This window comes from Puntigrus tetrazona, chromosome 11, assembly GCF_018831695.1.
Source record: "Puntigrus tetrazona isolate hp1 chromosome 11, ASM1883169v1, whole genome shotgun sequence".
In the NCBI taxonomy this organism is placed as follows: Eukaryota; Metazoa; Chordata; class Actinopteri; order Cypriniformes; family Cyprinidae; genus Puntigrus; species Puntigrus tetrazona.
The window spans coordinates 8,035,798-8,054,850 of NC_056709.1; the positions used below are offsets into that span (position 1 = coordinate 8,035,798).

At 38.3% G+C, this 19,053-nt stretch overlaps 3 protein-coding genes across 6 annotated transcripts; 2 read left to right on the forward strand and 1 right to left on the reverse strand.

Moving 5' to 3' along the window:
• The first annotated feature begins 69 nt into the window (after positions 1–69).
• yod1 (YOD1 deubiquitinase) lies at positions 70–4,829 on the forward strand. 2 transcript variants are annotated; one of them, XM_043251296.1, is made up of 3 exons: positions 70–149; positions 751–975; positions 2,364–4,829. In XM_043251296.1, the coding sequence occupies exons 2-3, from the start codon at positions 768–770 to the stop codon at positions 3,059–3,061; spliced, it is 906 nt and encodes a 301-aa protein (XP_043107231.1). In that variant the 5' UTR covers positions 70–149; positions 751–767; the 3' UTR covers positions 3,062–4,829. The 2 variants fall into 2 exon arrangements, with proteins under 2 accessions (XP_043107231.1, XP_043107230.1); XM_043251295.1 differs by lacking the exon at positions 70–149 and adding an exon at positions 162–388.
• Positions 4,830–6,540: 1,711 nt separating this feature from the next.
• Positions 6,541–11,157, forward strand: zgc:158258 (uncharacterized protein LOC791186 homolog). Of its 3 annotated transcripts, XM_043251379.1 has the most exons (5): positions 6,541–6,920; positions 8,144–8,321; positions 8,804–9,005; positions 9,087–9,911; positions 9,999–11,157. In XM_043251379.1, the coding sequence occupies exons 2-5, from the start codon at positions 8,217–8,219 to the stop codon at positions 10,241–10,243; spliced, it is 1,377 nt and encodes a 458-aa protein (XP_043107314.1). In that variant the 5' UTR covers positions 6,541–6,920; positions 8,144–8,216; the 3' UTR covers positions 10,244–11,157. The 3 variants fall into 3 exon arrangements, with proteins under 3 accessions (XP_043107314.1, XP_043107315.1, XP_043107313.1); XM_043251378.1 differs by having other exon boundaries at positions 6,553–6,920; positions 9,087–11,157; XM_043251380.1 differs by lacking the exon at positions 8,144–8,321 and having other exon boundaries at positions 6,542–6,920; positions 9,087–11,157.
• Positions 11,158–11,945: 788 nt separating this feature from the next.
• Positions 11,946–19,041, reverse strand: kif17 (kinesin family member 17). Its single transcript, XM_043252953.1, has 14 exons — positions 18,417–19,041; positions 17,977–18,123; positions 17,400–17,501; positions 17,135–17,324; positions 16,596–17,048; positions 16,410–16,510; positions 16,171–16,327; positions 15,998–16,089; positions 15,782–15,900; positions 15,166–15,394; positions 14,456–14,714; positions 14,063–14,142; positions 12,626–12,752; positions 11,946–12,535 (listed from the first exon to the last, which is right to left on the reverse strand). The coding sequence occupies exons 1-14, from the start codon at positions 18,645–18,647 to the stop codon at positions 12,348–12,350; spliced, it is 2,475 nt and encodes an 824-aa protein (XP_043108888.1). The 5' UTR covers positions 18,648–19,041; the 3' UTR covers positions 11,946–12,347.
• Positions 19,042–19,053: the final 12 nt, after the last annotated feature.

Genomic DNA, 19,053 nt, shown 5'->3' on the forward strand with positions numbered 1-19,053 from the left:
CACAAAATGTTACGCTAACAATGTATTTGTAGCATTACATTTGACGTCTACAACTGTAGTTTTGAGGACGTAGTACGCCGATTGCGTGACGTAATACGCACGTTTCTGCTTGGTCAGTGTGTCAATTGTTGTTTTAGAGGCGTTCATTGGTGAGTGACTTAGCATCGTGCCAGCTGCATACTACGAGTTATTTTTATTTATTAAGACAATATTTTCACAATCTTTACAGGATGTTTTTACAGTGAAAGAACTGTTTGAATTTGAGGTTATGTAATTATATATCTGCTGCGCTTTTGTAGCGTTATCTTTAGCCTGGCTAACAGTTAGCCTCGCTTACATTGTTGTCAACATTGTGTTTTATTATTATAAACCCCGTACTTTTGCTTAGGTGAGAAAAATATGGTCAGAATTTTGTTTTAATTAATATTCATTTATTAAGTTTATTATTTTGTTAAGCTGTAGAGCATTATTATATATTTTTATATATATGTGTGTTATATCTAGTCATATTTCAATTCATATGTTGATGTCGTTATCATATTCTTCGTTTCTTTCTTGATTTTTTTATGTTTATGTATTCATATACAGTGTAAATACGTGCACATTCATTAAAATAAATTGGCATTGCTTTATGTTGATGATTGATGCACATTTTTAATCTCAAAATGTTATTGTCACATATGTCTTTGTTTTAAAGACCAAATGCGATATGACTTTAACTCATGCTGCATACACCTGTTCTGTGTTCAGAACCGAACAGGTACAGGATGCTGCGTCTGCGCTGCAAAGCCAAGAACGGGACCCATCTGATGCAGGGTCTTACACACCAATCATGTGTTCAGGAGCTTAAAGATAAGGTTGAAGAGCTAACAGGAATACCGTGTGACGTACAGAAGATCATGGTAGGCTATCCACCGTCCAGCCTTGATCTACGCAACGGTGAAGCCCACCTCAAAGACTACCCTATCAAATCAGGTTTGACTTTGCTTTGCATTGCATGATCTTTACACTGGATTTATTTGCCATGTGTTACAGGAATAGTTGACCCAAAAAAGAAAATTTGCTGAAGCAGGCTCAGCCCCCGGGCCATACAAAATTAAGATGAGTTTGTTTCTCGTCAGAACAGAGTTGGAGGAATTTAGCATAACATCACTTAGATCCGTTAGATCCTCAGCCTATTAAAAACATCGCAATAGTCCACAACTCAACCACACCACTCCAGATCATCCTTTAACTTCTTATAAAGTGAAAAGTTAGTCCATTATATGTCCCTTTCTCTAATGATAAAGTCCATCAGCTGTTGCCCTGTCAAAATCCACTGACATATGTGATTAGGACTGTTTTGGACAGTTTTCACTTGTTGCTTGATCTGTTTTTTTATCTCTGACCTGATTTAAATGAGAAAGCAGTATTATGTTATTATTACTGAAGAGGTTTAGGGACAAGCAATACTAAATAAATAAATAATAATAATAATGAAAACATCTTGAGATTGAAGTAATTATAATATAATAAATTACATTTCAAGATAAATGTAAAAAAAATGCTTATATTAAACTCATTCAATTCATAACATTAAGAATTAAGTCAGTATGTTTTGAGGAAAAACTTGTTAAATCTAAAGAATGTTGAGAATAAAATCATTAATTCACGAGAAAAAAGTTGCTACAGTTCAAGAATTTGAAATAAATTCAAAATAAAAACAAGAATAAGAATTTATTAAGCATAAACTAAATAAATAATGATAAAAAAGTTGTTAAAGTTCAAGAAAACACTTGTTACATTTTCAGAAACAAAAGTCAAAATGCTAAATTAATGAAAACATTTTAAATGTTTCAGGAAAAAATATTGTAAATGTATTTTATTTATTAAATGGACAGTATATAGTATAAGTTATTATTTTTATTATTATTTTGAAATACAATTAAAATGTATAATTTTTTTATAGTTTAGTGACTTTATTCTCAACATTTAATTTAGATTTTTCTTTTTAGAAATGTATTTAGTTTAATCCAATATTACAATAACTTTAGTATAGAGATTTTTTTTATTATTATTATTTTATTGCTTGTCGCTAATCCTCTTTCTTATTTCAGCCGCGAAGCAATGTTTTGAAGTTAACATATCTTGATGGATTTATTCATTACAAACATGCATCTTATAAATGCTGCTTGTGGAGAATCCATTCAGCAAGTTCTGTAATGCCTAAAATTTCTCCAAATCTGCTCCAATAAAGAAACAAACTCACCTACATCTTGAGTCTGCGAGTAAACTCTCAGCAAATGTTCACTTTTAGTTCTGTATTCATAAAGCCATGTTGCCGGGCTTCCTGTGTTTGCTCAATGGCACGTTTACTGTTCCAGGAGACACTCTGATTGTAGAGGAGGAGAAGAACAAACCTAAACCCCAGTCGCAACCCACAGTGACCAAAGGGCCCAGTCTTGACCTGTCCCCGGTTCTAGAGCGCCACGTGGTCCCAGCCGACAACTCCTGTCTGTTTACCAGCGTGAACTACGTCATGGAAGGAGGCGTTTACGACCCAGGCTGCGCTCCTGAAATGCGCGGGCTAATCGCACAGATTGTAGCTAGCGACCCCACCGCGTACTCGGAGGCGGTATTGGGCAAAACCAACGAGGACTATTGCTCCTGGATCCGTCGCGACGACACGTGGGGAGGCGCCATCGAGGTCTCCATCCTCTCGAAGTTCTACCAGTGCGAGATTTGCGTGGTCGACACTCAGACTGTGCGCGTGGACCGCTTCGGCGAGGATGCCGGTTACACCAAACGAGTGCTGCTAATTTACGACGGGATTCACTACGACCCGCTTCAGAAGGCCACGCCCAGTCCAGACGTTCCCGCACAGACTGTGTTTTCCTCCACCGATGACATCATTTTGGCCCAAGCGCTGGAGCTCGCCGACGAGGCGCGGAGGAAACGTCAGTTCACAGACGTCAATCGCTTCGCCCTGCGCTGCATGGTGTGCCAGACTGGCCTGGTGGGGCAGAAGGAGGCAAGGGAACACGCCAAGGAGACCGGCCACACCAACTTCGGGGAGGTGTGACGCCCCGTCGTGTTTTTTTTTTTTTTTTTTTTTTTTTTTTAACATCACCCCACCTTTGCCGCGTCACTGCCACGCCACCTGACATGGCACCTGCTCTTTCTGCTGCCTGTTCCAGCTCGGTACAGTCCTCTACCTCACATCGTCTAGCGGCTTCAGAAGACTCTCACGTGTCGAGTTCCCCCCAAGAATTCAGTATTCCTTTAACTTTGGTTAACTCTTGAGGTTGAAGTATTAAATGTGCTCGTGTTTTTGAGTCTGTTGCCAGATATGACGACCAAGCCGTATCTTCAAACCAAATTTTAAAGCGATTCTCCACTGACTACCTTTGTATACATATATATAAACGATTAACACGCTAGTATTAGGGTGAAATTCCCAAAACGCATCCGGGTCATATTTCACTGCACTATCAAAAACATAAAGTCACGATTAAAATCACGATTCCAAAAAATATTATGATGATGATAATGCCTATTTTTACAATTCTCACCATAATTCTCATTTAGTATTAGTAATATAGTATGATATTATAAATGAAGAAGTATTTATACGTAGTAGTATTAACGTTAGGCTGCTTTTATATTTTATAGCAGTCGTTTAATTGGAAAATAAGTTACTGCATCTAATCATTTCATTAAAAAAATCATAAATTATCTTTTTTTCTTTTGCTGTAAAATATGACCTAGACATGTTTTGGTGAGATTCACTCACACCCATGACCTCATGTAAACGCTTTTCTGTTGCCTGCAGCTCAAAGATGTGCGAGTAGCAGCGCTTTCGACAGCGCTAGCTAAACTATTAACAAATAACGATACTTTTAAGTTGATCGCGTAAGGCACAGTTGTTCGTTTTTAACAAATTCATCAAACGCGTTTATCTTTTTCACACACAAAGTGCTTCTGCGGCCAGAGTAGCACGGCGAAGCACAGCTAAAATCACGCCTTTCGTGATAACTAATTTAATCATGGCATTACTGTATTTATTTTATTATGCGTCTTTTAAGGTCATACGCACAGCTTCTGAACAATCGACGGCACTACGTGAAGTCTTAAGCTCACTGACTCCATTGTACCTGTTACTTGAAATAGTCACACAGATTGAATATCGAGCCCGGACACTCGATGCTGTTTTTACGCATTTTTGGTAAGCTAGTTCGCAAGAAAGCGTGGATTTTAAGTTGAATGGTGCTGAAAGTAGAATCTCACTGAACTACTTTGTGAATCTTTAGGTTTTGTTTTCCTTTTAAGGGCACTTGTGTAATTTCTGCAGATGACCACACAAGATTGTTTTATGCAAAACGTGTTTAATCTCTCTCAACATGACATTTTGTTCGGAAGAGTGATTGTAGTGACTTTCATTTGACTTTTTAAGTGATGATATGTGTCATATTGAACTTTTTCCTGCTTACAGGGCCAATAGATGAGGTTTAGTGTAGCAAAGTATCATAGCATTAGCGCGTGGATGAACTTTAGAGAGAAGACATCTTGTAAGGCCTGATGTACGTTCTCAGTATTTTTCAGTCAGGTACTAGTATCCACACTGTTGTTTACTTTTTTGCAGCCTTTTTATTTTGAAGAAATGGTGCCATTGTAAGGCCAAAGGACTTTTTTTTGCAGTGATTTTTCTAAATGGCTGTGATCAGTGTTACACTAAGGTATCTTTGAGTGAGAAACTGCATGTACAGCACTCATTGCTACAAAATCACTGGTTCAACTGGGTAATGATAAATAAACTTGAATTGATATAATATATATATATATAAAAAATACTCCTGTGCATTTTTGCCTTACTTCTTTAGAAAATATCTCGTTTGCGTGTGGCTTTGCATTTATTTCTTAAACTAGCATCGATTTTGTTAAAGGTTATTTACAATTACTAATATATAATCTGTTAATAATCCTGTGCCTCATTCACTACATAGCACTTAGTCCTTAGCAATAGTGAGAGTAACTTAATTGAATATACAGGTGCTGGTCATGTAATTAAAATATCATCAAAAAGTTGATTTCACTAATTCCGTTCAAAAAGTGAAACTTGTATATTATATGCATTCATTACACACAGACTGTTATGAGCCCAGGTTGCTCTAATAGTGGCCTTCAGCTCTTCAGCTCTTGTTGGGTCTGGCATATCGCATCTTCCTCTTCACAATATCCCATAGATTTTCTATGGGGTTAAGGTCAGGCGAGTTTGCTGGCCAATTAAGAACAGGGATACCATGGTCCTTAAACCAGGTACTGGTAGCTTTGGCACTGTGTGCAGGTGCCAAGTCCTGTTGGAAAATGAAACCTGCATCTCCGTAAAGTTGGTCAACAGCAGGAAGTGCTCTAAAACTTTCTGGTATACGGCTGCGTTGGACCTCAGAAAACACAGTGGATCAACACCAGCAGAAGACCTGGCACCCGAACCATCACTGACTGTGAAAACTTTACACAGATTCTGTGCCTCTCTTCCTCCAGACTCTGGGACCCTGATTTCCAAAGGAAATGCAAAATTTACTTCATAGAACATAACCTTCAACCCCTCAGCAGCAGCCCAGTCATTTTTGTCTTTAGCCCAGGCGAGACGCTTCTGAGGCTGTGTGTTGTTCAAGCTCGGCAGCTGAAACCCATGTCCTGCATACGTCTGTGTGTAGTGCTTCTTAAAGCACTGACTCCAGCTGCAGTCCACTCTTTGTGAATCTCCCCCACATTTTTGAATGGGTTTTGTTTCACAATCCTCTCCAGGGTCCGGTTATCCCTATTGCTTGTACACTTTTTTTCTACCACATCTTTTCCTTCCATTCCCCTCTCTATTAATGTGTTTGGACACAGAGCTCCGTGAACAGCCAGCCTCTTTTGCAATGACCTTCAGTTAATTAGCTGACTGGAGTGCGGCACCAGGCGTCAATATTGAGCCTTTTCACAATATTCTAATTTAGGGTTTTCAGTAGTTGTCAGTAATCATCAAAAAATAAATAAATATTTGAAATATATCAGCCTGTGTGTAATGAACGAATATATATATATATATATATATATATATATATATATATATATATATATATATATATATATATATATATATATATATATATAAGTTTCAGTTTTTGAATGGAATTAGATATAAATCAACTTTTGATGATATTCTAATTATATGACCAGCACCTGTATAGGAAACAGTATCACATCGGAAAAAGAACTAATGAGTAGTTACTAGTCAAGATTGGATTTTTAAAGTGGCTTATGTTACCACTGCCATGAAATTTGTCAGTTTAAACAAATATTAAAACCGACTGAATAGTCACCATTGCATTTCTTCGAGTGGAAGCACTATAGCAAGTGAATTTTAAGGAATACATTTTGAACCGGGTCGAAAAGTTACCACACGATTGCATTTCATATTAGTGGCAAAGTAAGTACCACAAAAACGGACATAAATGTTATGTGGTGTGAAAACATAGCCTAATGAATCCCAGTTAGTGGAACGGGATCAAATTAGTTCCATTTGACGGGGCTTAAACTAATGTTATTTTAAGAAACCCTTAATAACGCGATTAAGCAGGATTTGCCGGTGATCCCCTCTTGACACTTTCTGCCGTCGTGTGTTTGTCATCCCAGGCGTGTGAGGAGAAGTAGTACGTGTAGTTAAGTATACACTACGCATCTTTCATTTTTCCAGTCGCTAAACTACTGCTTTTATACGAACGTTCGTTTTTTTCCCCCTTTACGCTCACCGGTCTGTTCTCTGATTGGCCGCCGCAAGAGACAGACGCGAACGATTGGTTGAAGATTTTCCTTATGTACAGCGCGGACACCTCACTGTACCTCACAGCACTGACACCGTAGAAGCACGTGAACCCGCTGGACTGCTATCTGAGGTAAGCTTTTATTAAAGCATGCTTCAGCCTTCATGTATTTATTTCTGCACGGCTATAAGTATTCTTAAGATTTGAATTAAGTGCATGAGCAAATTATTACTGAATTTTAACCAGAGATTAACTAAATAAATAAATGATGCAATTGTAAATTATGTGCTGAAATGTATCAGTTTCAAAATTCTGTTTTAGATTGATTTAGATTTTAAATGTATTTCTGATAGTTTCACATACCCTTAAAGTAGATGACCAGATAAGTGTGCTTTCTTGTGTTATACAGGTCATACGTGTATAATAAAAACATTTCGGTGTTATTATGATCATAGATGATTTCTCTGCAACTGCATAAAATACATTATGGCGTTTCAAAGTTCATATTGGTGTTGCAATTACAAAAAGAACCAAACATTTGGATAGAAGTATGTAATTAAGATTATATAAACTAGATAAAAAAGGTCAGTAGGTTTATTACGTCTGTGGAAATGGACTTTGCTTTTACACTCATTGCGATATGGTTTACTGATTACGGTTCGATTATTGCAGATCAACTTTTAAAATATAACGATAATCTGACAGAATTGAAAACTAACAATGTTCTGTAGTGATGATGGTTGAATTTTTCATTCAACTTAAACTGCTTCATTCATCCATCCACAAAGGAAACCTGTTTGCTGTAACATTTGCATTGTATCATACAGTGTAATCACTAAAAGAAACAAAATGCGCTATCATCATTCACGTCATATTCAAATTTATAGCAGTATAGCATGATGGCTAATAAAACAAAGTGTATTGATATTTTTCTTGCTGAAGGTGTATGTAGAATAAATGAAACAGTTTCTGCAGTATGTAATATTAAAAAATTAAACTTGAGGAGCAGGACTTGGTACACATGAACATTTTCGTCTATTTAGCATTGTACTCGAAATTAGAGGTCAAAGTTTTGATTTAAACAAACCGATGATTCACTTTCTTCCATTCATGCCGGACTTGATCCAACTAAAGTAGCTCAGAGTAACATCTGCTATAATCTCATTCACATCATCTGACCATTCACACCATGCACCAAAATACAATTAATTCCTGGCTAATTTAAATTCATGTATTTACGTTTTTAATGGTGTTACAGTTTTATTGCTAATATTACCGATTTTTGCAAAAGGTGCATGTATAAAGCATTTTTTTATATTCTCTCTCTCTCTTTTTTTTTTTTTTTTTTTATAAAGGGAAATGCAATTTCATCATAATTGTTAAAGAACTTCGAATTCATATCAGGGTGGAGGTTTCCATAATTTGCAAATGCCGATAAGTGACATGTGGCAAGATGGCAATGGCCTCGACACAATGGGCGAGATTGACAGTAATGGCAGCTGTGACAGCGTGGTCAGCTTCAATTCATGCTTTGTAAGACATGCTTTTTTTATGAAGACATTTTATGCATAATGTTAAAATACACCTAAATAGGCTATGCATCAAACAGTTGTTTGATGTGTCTATAAAACGTTGATAAAATATATCCAAGTGTTAAGTTTACCAAAAGAAAAATGAATTCTGTCATCATTTACCATTCCAAACCAATCTTTCTTCTTTGGAACACAAAAGAAGATATTTGTTTTTGGCTACATTGACTTTAAGGCAAAAACATTCTTCAAAATATCTTCTTTTGTGTTCTGAAGAAGAAGAAAAAACTAAAGTAGTACAAAAGTACCAAAATTATTATCTAAATGGTAAATTTTTTTTTTTAAATATACAGCCCCATTGACAACTTTTATACATTTTAAGGTTAATAAAATGAGGTTAAGAAGATGATGACAGAATTTTCAATTTTGGTTGAGCTATCCCTTTAATAAACACAATGCAAATAATGGAAATAATTTATGTTTCAGAGTGATGAAAGTTTGGAGTATCTCTCTGCTGAAGAGAAGGCTTGTCTCATGTACCTAGAGGAGACCATTCAGTCACTGGATACGGAGGATGACAGCGGCCTGTCCAATGACGAGGCTGATCAGCTGCCAGCTCGAGGAAATGTGGCTAACAAAGCGGCCCGCCTCTCTTCGTCAACGAGACTCAGCAAGCTTCCTTGTCAAGGTGTGTAGTTTGTCATTGAGTATTTATAACTACTACTACCTATAAACCAGCAAAAACATACTTTTCTTTTATTGTCTATAGATGTACCCAAAAGCCAATTTGAAGGTCCATTCTCATCTAGCAGCTTAGAGCAAAATGACATTCTGAATTATATGGTTCCTACTCCATTTGTCCTTGCAAACCGTAACTCACAAATCCAGTCCAGACCTGAAATAGCTGCATCCCAGAAAAAGACGGCACCCAAAGTGGCTTGTGAGTTCAGTCAAGAAGCTCATCGAGTTCCCTCTGAAATCAATGTGGTAGTGATACCACCTCCGCATAAAATCAAAGGCGGTAAAGACACAGTGGAAGAACGACAGAACAAACATCAGCCAGAGAATGTGGCACGTCGAGGACCGCTCTCGTATGAGGCTCTGGTGCATCTGCGCAAGAGCGCATCAATGCGGAGAACCAATGCCACTGAAGCCAAAACCGAGGAACAGAAGGTATCTGCTGATAAAGATAATGAGGTAAGCATCTCTGGATCCCAAACTCCGACACAGGTCATGACAGGTAGGAGCTCCAAGCCCGCTCCTCCTCCTGTGGCCCCTAAACCTAAGATGAAAACCCCACACAACGTCCCAGTGAACCAGGAAGAAACCTCCAACGCTAAGATCGACTCAACCATGCCTTACTCAGGAGTATTGACAGCGGATAAATTAATGAACCCAGAGAAAGTAAGAGTGGAGGCTCTCTGCAAGCTGGGTCTCCTCAAGGAGGATACAAAGAACCCAATCTGTCAACGACTAAAGCATTCAGAGTCCCCTGCAAACTTGGTGCAAATCCAGACCACAAAGGAATGTCCTGCTCCAAGTGTTCCTGCAAGACCTGGAAAACAAATAAATCAGCCAGTGCAAACTTGCAGTCCTCTCCACCAAAGGTCTGTGAGCGATCTTTCGGCAGTTTCTTCTTTTCCACAGCATGCTGTTATGACTTCAACCAGGAAATCTGCCCCACTGGAACGCACTGGGATGGGACTGTCAGAATCTAACATCACAGTCTTAAATGCAATTTCTCAGAAGTCAAGTTCTTCTACAGTAGGAACCAAAAGCCACTTTACAGAACCTTTTAATGAATCGACATCCATTAAAGCAGAATTGCATGCATCATCTCACTCCAAAGGCTTAAATGTGCCGGTTCCCAGCATCGGAAGAGATCGGAGAGAGGCACTGCGAAAACTAGGATTGCTGAAAAACTGAGAATTTGTTGACTATTCTCTCCAGTCGCGATGCATCAAATAATGCTTCTGTGTCTACGCCTCTTTTTCCCCCTTGAGTGAGAATACCATTACAACAGCCATTTATGAGCACTGTTCATTCTCACAGTGCAATATTTAAATTTTTTTTTAAAACAAAAATCACTCTGTAGCCAACTAAGATTTGGGTATGGAGATAACATTTAAGTTCATGATTTTTAGTAGTAGTGTATTATCATCGTTTGTTGTTTGCTTTTGCCATCTGAAGAAGTGTTTGGACCACAGACTCTATGGTTTGGGCCCAGAAACTGTGACATATGATGTCTGACTTAACAACCAAATAATAAAAGTGGAGTGTGCAATTTTATAATGTTCAAAAAAGACACCGGTTCCTCAGAAAATGTAAAAATATAATCAGCTCAACCAATGGTCTTTATTTTTGCAATTCCGCACTAAAATTGCACAATTCACTTTTAACAATTTCAAGTAATACAATGTGGGACTTTACCTTTAGTCCATTAATTGCTTTTTCTAAATAGTGACTACAACACCTGGATGCCTTTGCCGATATTACAGTATGTTTACTTTTCCAGGTGATCCTAGTAACTTACTAGACCTAAGTAGATGCTCATAAATCATGCCTCTTTTGCTAATCAGTCGCTTCAGAAAATCACTTCCTGTTTTTTTTTTTTCCAAATACAATCAAGTATATCTGCTTCACCAGAGACTGCTGAACCTGAGGAAGCCAGGCTTCCAAAGATCAGCTATCAGTCAAACTCCTCATTTTACACGCCGGTCAGTGAGATCTGACACAGCACTTCAGTGGATTAGCGCATTATCTTGAGTTGCAACCAACAGACTGGCGTTCATGTTACCTGGCCTCTCAGATTCATCTGTCATTAAAGTTCTTTATCTCGCAATGTGACCTAGTTCATGACTTACACTGAGAATGGTTCCTTCTGTTTACTCAGTTAACAGTTGCCCTTTGACAGCTGCTCATCTAACCAAATCCACATAATAATGCACAGTAAAACAGCCATAAATTACGGCAATGTTTGACCACAGAATACACAAGCAATAATTTCAGTTTAATATGTCTTAGTTTCAAGTTTATGTGGTTGCTGTGCTGTATGATCAGATAGAAGAAAATAACGCCTAAACTGTATCCAAGTCCGTGCTTTGCATAAAAAACAATGTAACCAACAATTTTAAAAGAGCAAGCTGTTAAAAAAACGTATCAGATGATACTCAGCTTGGCCTTAGTGTGATTTTCACTTAAGTGTTTTTATTTACAGTCTCCTATGCAAAGGTCGATATAAAAACTATATTAGGGTTTTAATACGTTTAAATATTACATTTCAAAAGGTTTGTGGCAAACTGACTAATAAAAAGAACAGCTTCGGTTTATTTTGCCACACTCACCTCTAAAACGACTGTTTTCGGCACAACGGTCTCGTAATTACGACACTTAGATTTTACGACAGTGAATTCCGCCAATTAAACTGTAGGGGGCTCCAAAGTAGCACAAATACACAAAGCGAATGGGCTTTACTTATTTATTCACTGCAGTGAAGGTAGGAAATCACCAAAAAGTGTGCACTAGAGGGGCATGACACGCGTTGGCTTTTGTAAGTTGAAGACAGCAAGACAAAGGAAGATTTGCAACCCATATGTTATTATTAGTCAACAGGGTTATAAGTGGCCTAGAAAAATGTTGTTGAATACTCACGATTATTAGACTGCTTTCATTTGTAGTATAAATGTCAAAAAGGACAAACAATTTAGTGTTTCAAGACAAAAAAATATTTATTTAATGATGTAAACAGTAACAGCAGACAATAAAATAACCTCTCAGTGCAAAATAAAAACAACAGCACATTAGGTAGCATTATTTCTATTACTTCAGGTAGTGTTAGTTAAAATTCCTATCATTATACCGTGTTTAAAGGCATTTAGAGTTAAAGCTTAGATCATAAAATTACCCTGCTTGTCATTAGTCACTGATACAACAAAAATATGCTTTCGTATATCTACATACGAGTTAAAAACAGATAAATCAGCTTTAAAAGATATGTAGTTCTAAGCTCTCGTACAAGAGATTTTTCAAGTCAGTTGCTTTCAGTTGGGATGAGCGTCTTGCTTTTCTTGCGTTTTACTTTGCCATGTGCAGGTGGGACTCCGAGGGACTCCAAACGGAAGGGACGTGGAAGGAGAGAGTCCACGTTTAGAGGAGACAAACTGGACCCACCTGAGGTCTGGTGCACTGGACCATTACCAATTGAACCAGAATAATTCACTGTGAGAAAACGATCAACATTTATAAACATACAACAGTTGCACGAGTCAAACAAGTGAATGCAATGCTAATATTAAGTCGGCCCCTCACTTGTGTTTTTAACGGAGTCGCCAGCCAACAACTGACTGCTCCGTTTTGGCTTGAAGTAGTTGGTGGCGATGTGCTCGCTGTCACTGCGGTTGAGCAATTCCTTGTAGCGGTCCTCCTCCTCTTCCAGCTAAAAAAATATTCAAATGAATTTAATCCTAATTCACTATAAGAGGTTTTGCAGTGCTGACAAAATTTCACTGCATTTGCGCACAATTCTCACCAATATTGTAATATTCAAGCACTTTGTGCTTGTTACGTACAGTTCTCCTAAGACGCTTCGTCTGGTTTAAGCTAAGCAGTATAAAATATCAAACAACGAAAGCAAAAACATTAACTGAAATAAAAGAAATGCATTATTATTATTAAAGTTGCATACGTCACAAGAAATGAGTAAGGTAACACAGGATTGTTTTAATCCAACTTACACTGGCAGAATAAATCAGGTTTTTGCCAAAAGACAGCGTTTTAATAGACTACCGGCGCGTTTCATATGAGCTAGCATTTTAAAGTTAGGCGGTAACTTTATATGTAAGAAATTGTGCAACATTCAGGAGCCGGTTTTCAACCCCTGCCCCATAATTTTATAAAAACAATAGCTTTGCTCTATATAGTTAAATCTACATTATATTTCTTACCGAGATGATAACGTTGCTGTTAAACCAAAAAGCTTCACAATTAGATTACTTATGTTCTCTGTCGCTCTCTCTCTAATTCATTCAAATTGAATCTGTGCATTAAATCTTGCAGTGTAAACTCAATCTTAGACAGCAATTTTATATGCAAAACCCCTATAATTGATTGTGGCACATGAAACTGGTATCGGTATATTAGTAGTGTGTCTGTGTATAATTAAAGGTATAGTTCACCTCAAAATGAAAATTCAGTCATTAATCACTCACCCTCACGTCAATCCAAACCTGCAAGACATTTATTCATCCTCAAAACACAAATTAAGTTTTTTTTTTTTTTAAGAAACCCGACAGCTCTCTTACCCTGCATAGACAGCAATGCAACTGAAAAGTTCAAGGCCATGTTAAAATAGTCCATCTGGCATCTGTGGTTTGACTAATATAATGCTAAGACGCATGCGCATGATGCTTCTGGTGCAGGAGCTGGCTTTCTGATACAGAACCTGGATGAACTGTGGCTTGTTGCAAGCAGAGGAATGCACGTGCAGGCATCAAGATAGAAATTGTTGAATCGAGTCATTTTTGTTTATAGCTTTATAACACTATGGTTGAACAACTGATGTCAAATGGACTATTTTAATACTGTCCTTGCTACCTTTCTGGGCCTTTAACGTGTTGGAGGGTCAGAAAGCTCTCAGATTTCAATGAAAGTAATTTCAATGAAAGCAACTAATGACTTAGAATCAAAAGTTTACGGTGAACTTTCCCTTTAAGTGTCAGAATAAGTAGTTTAATGGTGCGTGAATACCACAAAAGGGTCGACAAGATCCGAGGCAGAATTCCTGCGTGCTGAAAGTCTGCCAGGGGCGATGGCAGCTGAAGGAGGGACTGTTGAGCAAGAAGAGAATATACCTTTAAAATCACACAGATGCACGCTTGTTGATTTTTATCACAAAACACACACGGTGCAAAATAGTAAAACAGTGACCAAGAACAGCAATTTTTGTCAGTATCAAAAGTATTGATACTCAATTGGTACTCAATTGTTCTGAATCAGTTTTAGTGCGGAACAGCTTTCTTTTGTTTTTCTTCTATGATCACAGCAGAATTTAGCACATAAAAAATATAAAAATGAACTGTAGTTTTAAAAATGGACTGAACAAAGATCATAAAGATTCTCTGACATTCCACAGCACTTCACCTGCAGGTAATGTGGTTTTCTGCACCATCACCTCTGGCAGTTTCCAGGCCCCTCCCTCTTCATCCCACACCGCCTCCTTCCGTAGCCGATCCAAGTTACTGTAGTTACAGTCCCTGCGCACCAGGGGTGCCATGCGCTCCAAAATTCCTTGAAAGAGCTGGCCTTCCCTCTCCAGGCGGCGGATGGTGGCCAGATAATCATCTCTCTCCATCTCAAACTCTGCCTGAAGATCTCTGATCTCCAACTTGGCAGCTTTTAGCTATTCATCACATAAACAGATGGTTGGTCATTTTGGACTGGTTCTATAATTTCATCTCATTAGTGAAGCTACACTGCAAAAAAGACTAGATTTTCAGTCAAAATATCAAAAAGATTTTCTAGACTTGTAGACTATATTGTCTTATTTTCAGAAACATAAGTAAAATAATGTGTAAATATAATTTAGATTCTTTTGCTTAGACTTTTTTTCTTAAAACAAGGCAATATTTTTTTCTTGTCTCAAAAGTCTTTCTTGATTTAAAAGCATTTTTTCCGCATTGTACAAATCTAATAAAACATTAGGCGTAAGAAAAATATACTTTTTATGTTTTGCTAATTTTTTTTTGTAGCTAATAGCTTCTGTTCATTTAGCTAATAAAGTTAACTAAGAAACATTTTATTAAAAATAACACTAATAGTAAGCATATAACAGTCAAATATTCAGTAGATACCTTTTTTTGAGTGTTCTCCAGGTGTCTGCTCTTGGCATGGACTTCCTCCTGAATGGAATCGTATACGTTCAGCAGAACACTGTCACTGTCCTCGCTGCTTTGGCTCAGAGCTTCGATCAGCTGCTTCTTCCTCTGGTCGGCAAGAGTCTTCCTCTGTCTGTGTCTCTGCTTCAGCTCCTCATTCTTCACCTGCTCTCCACCCACAAACTCCTGCTCCAGCTGCTGCAGCCTTTCAGCCAACAAAATATAGCAGAAATAGCATTATTTATCCCGTTTATCAATGTCAGCATTTATATAGCTATATAGCTATTAGGGTGAAATCAATTCAATTGGGACACTTTTTGCCATTAAGATGACTGGTAAAAATGTCCCAAATAACCTGAATTCCCCCCCGACCATTGAAAAAATAAGGTCCGATTTCTTTCTGCATTAGATCTAAACCAAATCATGCAACCAGTTTGGAATATATTTTGAACAAAGAAAGCACACTCAGTCATTAAAATGGTTAAAGTTAATTCAGAGAAAAGATTTTGTATCATTTATCTGCAGATGACATAGTTTGTATGTTTAGCTAAATAATAAAAATACAATTTTAAGTTTAAATTTAAGGTCTCACCTCTCTAAAACATGCTTCTGATCCAGCTGACCGGGTATGGCGACCACAACCGTATCAAAGACTGAACTTTCTTCCCTGAGAGCATCTTTGACATCAGCAACATCAGAAGACAGAGTCTCCTGCACGAACAAGAGTTATTTAGATTTGAGAGATTTAAAAATCGAAAACACATCCACATGGTCCATTTAAACCCAGTTTCAGGTGAAATCAAAGCACCTCGGGTACAATGTGCTCATCACTCTCCCGTTCCTGTGAAGCCACAGGTGCAGTGACGGATTCTTCTTTATGTTGGTCCACACAAGGGCCACCTGTAACAACAGAATTTGCCCGGATTAAAAAGGTACTGAATCTAAAAATAGACCTAAAGGAAACTGTGGTTTCAGCATTACCAGTAGCATGTGTTCGATTAGCTCTGGACCTCTCCAAAGAAGAGAGTCTTGTCTCGTATGATGTTCTCAAAGCTGCAATGTCTTCCTGGAGCTTGACTTTGGACTCTTGTTCTGCATTGTACTCGGCCTGTAGCTTCATCAGCTTCTTCTCATATTCCTAAATTGACGCACATGGGGGTAAGTGATTCTTGGCCAAATTTTCATTTTAGGGTGGAGTATCCCTTCAAATCTGCACACACCTCTTTTATCCTGTCTTTCTCTGCCTCGCTCTCTGATGTGTTGCTCTGGGGTCGGGACAGAACAGCTGGAGAATCTCCTGACTTCTGACCTGACAAAAGTGCTGATAACAGAAAGAAAAACAATAAATAAATCAACAATGATCTATCCAGGCACATTCAAATTCAAACAACTGTTGCGTTTCTTACAGCTGAGGTTGACAGATCCTAGCTGCCCAGAGATTAACGCTCTCAGTTTCTTGATTTCCTCCTGATATTCGCGCAGGAGGGCGTCTTTTGGGTCCTCGTTGATGCGTGGACGGTTTTGGATGCTCTTGGCACGGTTGGCGTAGCGTAGAGTACTGATACTCTCCTCATAATTGTTATCGGCAGGCGAGAGACAAGCCACCATGAGGGTACGAGTGTTTCCGCCCAGCGAGTCCTGAAGCAAACGAGTGAGCTTGGAATCACGGTACGGGATGTGCTTGGAACGACCGTCCACCAATGCAGATATGACATTGCCAAGGGCTGAAAGGGACAAGTTGATCTTGGTGGCTTCTTGAAGGCGATCTCCAGTCGCGCCGGTTTTCGACTGGCGTTCACTACCAGCAAGGTCCACAAGGTTGAGCTTCCCAGCACGCAAATGTTCTTCACCAGCAGCATCTAAGCTCATAAGCACATTACAGAAATCATTTATAAACATTAAATTTACACAGGACTTAGTAAATGTGTATAATTCAGAGAGCAACCTGTGTTGCAGATCTCCAGGTGAATGGTGAATATGGAGTGCGAGCGGGATGAATCTTTGTTCATGAGTGTGTATCCCACAGAGCGGTTCTTCCAGCCCTGATCCATGATCCGCTCACATTCCCCAACGCTGTGCACCGTATGCATGGACAGATCCCGTACATACACGCCACGCTCAGGATGCTCCTTCAGCTTTAACACAAAGAGCATTGAGACATGTACGTATACACAAGAGTACAATGAGCTGTGTGACCAATGGTTACATACTTCCATCTTCTGCTTGGTCTCTTTTCCCAAAAGATCTCTGATTTCCTCTTTGTAAATTTCCAAGTAAGAGGCCCGTACAAGGAATTTCGTGTTCTCTGCACACTTTAAAGAAAAAAGGTCAGTTTTAAGATCACTTGTATCACAATGAATATAGCTCTAATGATAGTAAGTGTTTTTTCCAAAATTGCTCATGTTTACCAAGTCTGCATTTCTTTGAACAAACATACAGCAAAAAATGTTAAAATGGGGTTTTAATTTTTAGCATCATTAAACTCCAGTGATCTTATAGAAGATCTTTCTATCTTTCTTTTATGCTGGTTTGCTGCTCAAGAAACATTTCTAATATATATATATATATATGAGTAATATAAGTCTTTACTATCACTTTTGATCAATTTTATCTGCCGTTGTTTAACAAAAGCATTAAATTCTTACGTCTTACTGACCACAAACTTTTTGAATGGTATTGAATTTATGTTACTTTGTCATTCATATTAAATATTACAAGTCAATAAATAATAGAAGTATGATGTTTTATACTAGGTTGGTACCTTCACATGATATGCAAATTGGTTACCTGTATTGTCTCAAAGATGTGCTCAAAAGCTCTAGGGATGATTCCCCTCTGGGACGGAGGATCTGGAACACCTTGCATAGTAAACGATTTGCCGCTGCCTGTTTGGCCATAAGCAAAAATTGTCCCATTGTAGCCCTCAGTTACACCCTGTTAGCAAAAAGAAAAAAAATACAATATTTGATTTTGTAATTCAAAAACCAAGACTCAATGTTTAACATGTAGAGTCTACGATGCCCATGCTTCTAGTAAATAATCAATAAAAGGCAGGGCTGTAGGTTACTTCAGTGACTGATTTAAACTCTCTGGTGTTCTGTTTCAGATAAGAGACAACAGGTATCAGATAGCCATATCTATGGGCATGCATACTGGAAAGCAAATAGCCTCTTATAGAGGCTCTATAACTGTCACACTCAACATACACACACACAAATCAATATTACCTCCACCAGAGGATATGCGATTTCGTTATAGATCTGCTCAGTGGAATGACTTATATAGTAAGTCCCATCAAATGTGAATTGTTTAGGCGGCTCCTCCGTGGCTCCAGGTTTCTCAATGAAACACTGACAGTGACTGCTGTCAATCGAGATCACCATCTTACAGTTCATAGCCTTCTCCCTGTCGTTCAGAGGTCGACATCTGACGACCACCTTCACGGACTCTGAAGCCATCTGGACGGATAGCGCGGTCACTGCTTATCGGCTGAACAGAAATGGAAATAACACTCCAAGGGTGACATGGTCATCTCAGTAAGACAAGCTCTTCTGTTATTAGAAACGACTCTTACGAACACGGTCATCCGGTCCGGACTCCGTAAAGGCCGGTTTGAGGTCAGGCTGCGGTTCGCGGAATTAAATAAAGCAGCGTGTTTCTCTTACTGCGGCGTTCAGCGTCGCCTAGCAACCTCAAACTTCAAAGGCGCCGGTTGTAGCGGCACAAAGCGCCCTCAGTGACATGCGCACTGAATATGAAATATTATTTGCATCAAAGTATCCTGTTTGTACTAATAAATATGAATATATTTTGCACAAAGATAACTTTGTATTACCGGACATTCATATATATATTTTTAAAGGA